The 9,025-nt window shown below is 34.9% G+C and overlaps 1 protein-coding gene and 1 long non-coding RNA gene across 2 annotated transcripts; both read right to left on the reverse strand.

The window, feature by feature from the left end:
• Positions 1-1,056: 1,056 nt before the first annotated feature.
• On the reverse strand, positions 1,057-7,632 carry LOC145576708 (uncharacterized). The gene is made up of 4 exons (XR_014098533.1): positions 7,465-7,632; positions 3,595-3,737; positions 3,393-3,509; positions 1,057-1,139 (listed from the first exon to the last, which is right to left on the reverse strand). It is a non-coding gene; the product is annotated as an uncharacterized LOC145576708 (long non-coding RNA).
• LOC145576707 (UDP-glucose 6-dehydrogenase 3-like) lies at positions 5,223-7,396 on the reverse strand. Its single transcript, XM_081634428.1, has 3 exons — positions 7,289-7,396; positions 6,904-7,056; positions 5,223-6,820 (listed from the first exon to the last, which is right to left on the reverse strand). Exons 2-3 carry the CDS (start codon positions 7,021-7,023, stop codon positions 5,399-5,401), a joined length of 1,542 nt encoding a protein of 513 aa, XP_081490554.1. The 5' UTR covers positions 7,024-7,056; positions 7,289-7,396; the 3' UTR covers positions 5,223-5,398.
• Positions 7,633-9,025: the final 1,393 nt, after the last annotated feature.

Below are 9,025 nucleotides of genomic sequence, written 5' to 3' on the forward strand. Positions count from 1 at the left end.
AAGATTGAGTGGTGGTGGAAATGGGAAATGGAGTCATACGAATGTACTCAACGAGAAAAAGTTAAATAATTGCAGGAATTTTCTAGGTGAAGTTCGGGTTTCGAGATCGAATGTTGCAAAAGGAGGGACAAATTTCGGTTTGGATTGGAATCTAATTATGAAAACCGAATTAATCTGGTTAGGTTCGGTTTGGATTGGACCAAATCTCAATTTGGTTTAGATTCGATTTGAGAAATCCAAAACCGAATTAATTCGAATTGGATTCGGTTTTGGCCATAATACAAATCGCAAACCGAACTTTCACCCCTACTTGAGTATCCATGTAACACTCGACATTCCAAGTTTCCAACATAAGTATGGAGCCTATGGACCGGTGAAAGTGCATATCTTTACCTCACACTATAATGGTCTTTTGAAGTACTCTACATATTTTCTCCCTCCTCTATGCATGTTATCCTATATGTTGCCCTTTCACCCTAACATTAGTTCACCCCTTCTCGTTGAAGTCATTCCCTCACCAATTAAAATCAATTATACCTTGCAATAAATCTCATTCAATTATACCTTGCAATAAATCTCATTAATTTGGAAAATTGGCGAAAACTCCAATAAATCCCACTAATTAAGATGGACTACAATCTTCTACATAATCCTAAATCAATCATATTGATGTCAAACTTAACTTACAAACCCAGTTGTAGGGCATCAATACGAATTCAAGAATAATTTTTCTAAAAATAAAAGAAATTTAAAAGGAGAAATAATCTCAAAGACAAGAAAGTTAAACTTATCCCAAGAAACATCAAGATCAAACAACTTGCCAATTTAAAAGGTGATGCTGATGGCAATTTCGATGATTTGTCCTTCATCCTAGTAACTCAAATCTTAAAACCCATAAAATAAAACAAAAAAAGGGTTATGCGCAATAATCTGGGCAATTAAGGAAATAGAGCTTTCAAATAGGGTTTTCAGGAAGTGGGTAAAATTTGTATGGTGAATACATGTAAGCTGAAAACTATGTATTCATAAGTATCATCATATATTCATACCTGATATCAAAAGTATCGTCAAAGTGTTCCTCATAGTACTGGATCTGACGCATTTTTTTCGCTAATCAATTGCTTCAATGGAGAACTGGACTGCGGAAACCCTAACGTGCGTAAGAAAATTCACTTGCTAATGACAAGAAAACCAATAATAAAAAAGTGAAAAACCATTCCAACGATCAAATTGAAAAATAAATTCGAATCTCAGAATATAAGAAAAAAATCAACCGAGAAATTATAGATCATAAACCAAAAAAAAAATCAAAAGAAACCCGAATTAGGAGAGAGAAAATACATTGTAGAGATTGAATTGAAGAAGAAGCAGTGTTGATGAAAGGAAATAGAAAACCCAAGCATCATCTGCAATTTCATCACCTAAACTTAAAAACCTAGATCAAATTGATGCTGAATTTCTGGTACAATTTGATTTCAGAGGAGAGAGAAAGTGAATCAGAAGGAGAGAAGATATTTGATGACTATAAAGAAGGATAACCATCTACCTCAAGAAGCTGTTTTAATGGAGAGAATGCTTCAGCGTGCTTCAATGGAGGAGAGAGAGAAAAAGTACTAATCTCAAACAACGTCCACATGACAAGCAAAAAAAGGCAATAAGGAACCGATGTGGAAAGAAGGGCCAAAATGTCTCATCAATATTCATTCAACAGTAACAATCTTCTCATATTTATAGAAGGTGTATAGATTTGTAATCTCGAGATCACAAAAATTTTAATTTTCATTTCAAAGCCTAACACAACTATTTTGTTTTTAGTTTCACACCTGGTTATGACTAGCTGTTCATAGGGTTCTGTTACAAGTTGAACAATGAAATAGCCTAAATTTAATGTTTTACATAGTCTATCATTGTGGAAGTGCTGCTATAACAAGCCACTATGGATAACAGCCTAGCCTGACTGATATCGAAAAGGGTTATTGCAATAGACAAATATTATTACAATAATTGGCTAGACTGATTAAATGCGGGCTCTATAAAACCTTTTACTACGTATATGAAAAATATTGACCTTGATGTTTTCATATCTGAGCTCTAATAGCAAACAAAACCGCCATGCACAAATAATTGAAATAAGAGAGATAATAGATGTCTCTTTGTTAATCTAGGTTTTTGCCCAACTGGCTGCATGTGAACCTTGGTTAATCTTTTAATTATAAAGACAACACAGGACTTATCATTTAAAGCTTATTTTAAGCTTATATGCAAGTGCATGTATTTGTTTAATCCACTGATAGGTAGTTCAGACACATGTTTAAACCAAATGTATCAAAAGTCATTTTACCCAACTTTATTTAGGCTCAAATATTACTTCTATCAGCATAGTGCTAGGAATTAGCATGGTTTCTGACAAGATTACAGCTCTAATTATGGCAGAGATTAGGGAAGAACAATGCTGATTATATTGATAATAGGTGAATTACACTAATAGAACGATAATTCCACTTTCGAGAGGTGGATGCTCTTCTAACATGAGCTTTCGAGAGGCTCACTCTCTCCCAATAAGAATCCTCACAATATTCAACATGATGATTATTCCTCCTAATGAAGCCTATATATAGAAAAACTCTCATAACAAACTCTAACTTATTCCCCAAGCTACTATTAATAGGCTATGACTAACATACCCTTCCCCTAATATTAATTCCTTGCACATAGTTATATCCATTATTACTTAAGGCCGACCTAATAAAAAGTGCACATAAACGTAAGTAATTTACCTGCCACTTAAGCACCAAAAACAATAAAGGCCTTGAAAAGGAGCAGTGTGGTCTACAAGCACAGGCCTTACACAGTAAAGATCCTGAGTAGAATCCTAAAAACATCAAGTTTAATTCACCATTCTTACATACCATGTAATGATGAAACAACCAAAGCATATGATAGATTCCTAACAAAACAAATCAGCACTGCATAACACAGCAAGCACTAAACAGACTCATTTAATAAGTCAAATGACCATGGAGCAAAAAAAAAACCTAAACAAAATAATCACAACTAATAACCGCCTATCGTAAAGATGCAACAGATACTAAACATGAAAACCATGAATCACTTTTATCAATGCTGAATACAAATATACGGATAGAATACTACAGGAAGTTAGGTCAGGCCATGTAACATCCTTTAATTTAAGGTGATGCAAGACCTAATATAATGGCATGAGGTGCTCAGGTTGCAAGTAGCACAATTGTACTTGGGACAAGCCATGTAACATCCTTAAATCCAAGGTGATGTAAATAACACACAAAAATAATGATCATTATCTATGAACGTGGTGAATATCAACATATTTGGTTTACACCATAAAACAAGCATATGCAGATACACAGTACCTGATGTAAGAGCTCCAATCACCAATGTTTCTACAGAATGCACGTCTTCCACGTCCTCTGATTATTCTAGAGTCAACAGCTGCAATTTACCCAATAACTGTTCCTGACCAGGTTCCCCTGAGCACCATGAGAAGACATAATTATAAGACACTAAGCTTGGACAATTAAATTAGGAAATACCAATAGCGGTTAATATGGCAACCATATTTTGCTGAGGGTGGCCAGATAAAATATGTGTAATGCTACTGATATCCAATACACCAGCAGCCAGAAGTTGCAGTGGGCCCAAGCAAGTCCATGAGAAAGGGCAGGCTGATGGTGTGAAGAGCAGAAGCATAGATTGAACTGCAGTGGAAAGGCTTATTATCATTCACAAGATGTGTTAAAATATTGCCTTCACAAAGAAGGGTTATAGAAACAAAAAGGGAACGATACAATATAAGCTACAAGTCAGCCCAAATGCAACAAGTTATATTAGTCAAAAAGTATCAAAACTTACTTCCACCCAGAGAAGGTAAACCAACCAATACAATTAAGTTTGCAGAAAGGAGATAGTTTTGCAAAAGAAACTGCATAATAAAGGTCCCGAGATATGTTCTTTTTTCGACTTCTAGAGCTCATTGATGAACCAGAAATGCAAACGTATAAAGTAACGCCGGAGTATTGGTGTATTCATCAGCAACGTTCTGCAGGAAGTCTACTGCCACACTGGAAAAACCCCCCCCAAATCATCCACCACACATTGAATTCCCTGTCAGCAAGTTTCTGACTACGTAGAATAGGTTAAAAAAAAAATTTTAAAAAAAAAAACAATCTGGAAAAGAACAACACTAGTCTTTAAATAGTAGCTGACCTGCAAAGAAGAAGGCATAGCATAAATAAGACAGTTGAGCTACTAACAACAACTCCTATATAAAATCTCTAAATAGCCCTTCCTCAAATATTCAATCGATCCAAGAGGCCATAAAAGAGAGGGAGGAGATTGGCTATTCAGCAAATCAACAACTATAATGCCTTGCAAATTGGAACAAAAGGCAGAAAGCAGCAGAACAGAATAGCAGGTAAGGAAAACCTGAAGCACAACAAAAGCTATAAATTCGTGAACAAACGACTAGCAAATCTACTGCTTAGAGTAGGTTGGGAAAAAGCACTTAGAAAATCACCCCCCCCCCCCTCCCCTCCCCCTCCCCTCCCCCTACAATTTTTTTTTATAAAAATAGGAGCTTGAAAGCAAAAAATTGCTAACAAATCATTCCCTCTAATCCCTCTATGTAATCCCCAAGGGAATAAAAGCTAAACATTAAATCACACAAAATCTGGCAACAACTTACTGCATCATACTGCCATGAGGTTTGAACAATCCCAAATAGATCCACCACACCACTCTGAACATTCAAAAAACCTTATAACACAAATGACCAAAGGGAAATGCCCAAATCCAGAACATCTCTAACAAATTATGAACAAAACAGAAAGCCAACAAACTCGGTAAAAGTATAGTCAAGGGCAAACATTAGAACAGTGCACATATATTAAAATATACATCATCAGCACACAATCAAATGAAGGAAACTATTGCTAATTATGCAACATAATTTCCTAACATAAAAAAAAAATAAAAAACAAAGGCAGCCAACTAAAAATAGGACCAGTAAAACTATTTCAACTTAGAGTTCCATTTTTATAGTAGAAATCACTTCATCCTTTCGAGGTTTTAGCTTATTAACCACCTGAAAACTTCTGCTTTAAAGCTCTTTCTAATTAGAAATAAAATCCACAGCCTACTTTTACTTTTTTCATGGATTATAGATAAAAAGATAAGCAGATAGATATTTAGAGTTAAATCTCTAATTGTAAATGCAATATCTCAAATACATTAGTAAATATGATAAATTTAAATATAGATTAATAGCCTAAAAAATTAACCATAAAATCCAAGAGATTGACATATATAACTAAATCAAACTCCCATTACACTTCAACTGAATAAGTCAACAATTTCAAGTCTAAATAGGCTTTCCAAGCTTATAGAGTTTAAAATGAGTATTTGGAATAATAACGGTGTTGTCAAACAAATCACAGCAATCAACAATAAATTTTGGTCTTCTCATGGCAAGGAGAATTTGATGAAGTTCTTGCTGCAACATCGTTTTAAACTCCGTCCATTCACCCAGAAAAACCATAGCTTGTGTGTTAGTCCAAGCGGCAGACGCATTTGCAGCAACATGAACTCGATTTTTAGCTTTATCAGAGAATGATGAGATGATATTTTCATCAGGAACAGCAGGATCATAAACCACCAAATGAACATCACGAGCTTTCAACAATGCTTTGCAAATGTAAATGGCCGGAGACTCGCGAATATCATCGGTATCAACTTTGTTGGAGAAACCATAGATAGCTATTCTCTTTGAAGATCCTATCATGGATAAAATTGTTTTCACCAAATCATCCATTTTCTTCCTTCTTAATTTAATTAACTTATTAAAAAGTTCCATCTCTTCCTTCAATCCAATATAATCACATAAATATGAAAGATAGGACACATCTTTGTTCAAGCCTAATCCTCCGTAACCCGGTCTTGAATCGACAGAAAAAGCATCAACCCTAGGGTTGGCCGTAAAACATCTCTTCACATCATCAAAATTAGCACCAACCTTTTCGCAAATGGTAGACCCGATATTCATAATAGTTAGTTGAGCTGCAATTGAAACATTAGACAAAAGTTTACCTAGTTCAACAGAAGAAAGGGAGGCAACCATTTCAATCCTATCATAATCATGCTCCACCACTGGCAAGTATAAATCCCTAAAGAATTCTCGACCACCATTAAAAAACTCTCCTAACACTATTTTATGAGGATATGACAGATCATCAACAGCCGTGCCTTCGGAGAAAAATTCTGGGTTGGTAATGATATGAAGATAGTTGAAGTTGTTGTACTCAGAGAAACGATCATGAATGTTCCTCTTATAGTCTATTGGAAGTGTGGACTTTACAGCCACATATCTAGATCGCAATACTGGTTCCCTGCCAATTGAATCCAATATGGCTCTGGTCGCATCTTCCCAATTTTGGACATCAAAATCACTCTTTACCTGTCTGGGCTGTTCTTTTAACGGTATATCAACCGCAATAAATATCACCCGACAAAGGTCAAGCTCAGCAGCAATATTGGAGCTAAATACCAAATTATGATTAACATTCATAGCTTCATCCAGTAAATCATCCATACCAGGTTCTGAAAACAACATCAATCTTTCATTCTCTTCGTTAACACCATTTATATTATTGATGAGATCTATATCCCTGTCAACCACAACGAATGTCTTATTTAGCCAGTGGCGTGAAAGAACAGCCATAGACAAAACTCCCACTCTTCCAGCACCAATACAACAAATTCTCTGAACATCATCAAGCTGTAGAACCTGGAAACAAAAAAAAAATTATAATAATTATACCCAGCAATATATCAGTAGTTGTACAGTTAATACAAGTAAAATATACTCACTTCTTCAACAGGAACCTCCCCATTATCAGCATCATCATCCATAGAATCCGTAACATCATCATCATGTTCATGAGAAGAGAACTCCTCTTGACTAGCAGAAAAATTTTCAGGATCGCTCATTTTTAAGAGTAAACAGTAGCAAATTGATGGACACTGAAAAGTAGCGCAACAATGTTAAAGTTTGAAGAAAAACTCAAATTAATTAATAAACGAAAACCCAAAATCAACGAATGTAATCTATGATATAAACTATCATCAAGCAACTCAATCAAACCAAAAACCCTCAACCCATTACTCCATGGAATACTTAGATTTTGCAGTTAGAACCTAACCCTAACAAATTCAAAACCAAAATTTTAGCACAATTAACATGTCCAAAACTTACCCAGAAAACCCAAATTCGAAACAATATAAACTGCAACAATGAAGAAAAAATTGAGAAAGCATTAAGCAATAAACAACTGATCACATGAATACAAATTAAGTTTTGAAGATATACTCAAATTAGAGGAGAGAGAAAGAACCAAAAAACGCAAATTTTAGGAAAGAAAAAGGACTTACATTAAAGGGGTTGGGTTGGTGTTGACGGTGATTGGGCGGCCGCCGGTCCCTTCTTCCTCTGTCTCTGTGTGTCTCTCTCTCCTTCTCCTTTCGTGGTGTGCTCGACAAAAGAGACTACGGGCCTGTTTTTTCGACGGGCCTGTTCTCCGAGGAAGTATATTTGACAAAAGTGGAGAGGGTCCATTTGGACTAGCGCACCAATAAAAATAATAATTTTCAGAATATAAATAAAGATAAAATGATTACCACTTAATTTTGTTTGAATATTGTTTGATACTCTATTGTTCGAAATTTTTTATTGGAATTGTCAAAAAAAATTAGTGAAATCAAAAAAATACCTTATGTTCACATTCTTAAATGCATATGTTCATATTTTTAATTCTTATGTTCAAATTTTGAATACTTATGTTCACTTTTTGAAATGCATATGTTCATATTTTTAATGCATATGTTCACTTTCTTAAATGCTTATGTTCATATTTTGAATCCTTTTGTAAACTTTTTGAAATGTTTATGTAAACTTTCTGAAATGCATATATTCACTTTCTAAATCTATATGTTCATTTTTTTTTTATGTATATGTTCACCTTCTAAAATGCTTAATTATGTTCATACGCATTCAAAAATGGACCAATGCATATATTCATATTTTGAATGTGTATGTTCATTTTCTAAAATACATATGTTCATATTTTTAATACTTATAATGTGTATGTTTTAGGGACCCAATGCATATGTTCATATTTTGAATGCTTATGTTCACTTTCTTAAATGCATATGTGCATATATTTTTATGCATATGTTCTCTTTCTGAAATGCATATGTTTACTTTCAGGGAACCAATGCGATGCTCATATTTTGAATGCCTAGATTCATTTTCTAAAATGCATATATTCACATGTGCAATGCATATGTTCATATTTTTAATACCTATAATGCATATGTTTCATAATCATTTTATTTTAAATTTCTTCAATTTTCTTGTGCTCATAATTAAGGGTGCGTTCTATTCACCTAATTTTTATTTATATGAACTTATCTGATCTTATCTGAACTTATATTAACTTATCTGATCTTATCTTAACTTATTAGCCCTTATTTTAGTTATAAAATAAACTTGGGTAGCCCTTGTTTTGGGTAATTTTACCCATGCCACGTGGGCCAATCCCTGCTTGACACGTGTCAAGCCCTCATTGGTCCCAATGGGACCAATCTCCATTTGACACGTGTCATCCCAAAGACCTGAGAGAAACGGCGGCCTTCAGGCCCAAATCCCGAGGTAGCCGCAATGCGGCGCAGCCCACCAATGATTAGGGCAATGACCTAATCATGGGCACATTTCCCAATGACCCTATAAATAGGGAGAATTACCCCATTTTGGGGGCATCTAAAAAATTATCTAAAATTACCTACATTCTCTTACAACAGAGAAAACACCTGATCGGCTCGGAATTCGAGACGATCTCACCTCAATTTCCGCACCTTTTTCCTTCTCATTCAAGTACTAACTTGATTGTCGGAGGCGGAGCTCCACCCACCCGGAGTCTCCGTTGTTCTGCAG

Source organism: Chenopodium album, chromosome 13, assembly GCF_948465745.1.
Source record: "Chenopodium album chromosome 13, dcCheAlbu1.1, whole genome shotgun sequence".
Classification (NCBI taxonomy): domain Eukaryota; kingdom Viridiplantae; phylum Streptophyta; class Magnoliopsida; order Caryophyllales; family Amaranthaceae; genus Chenopodium; species Chenopodium album.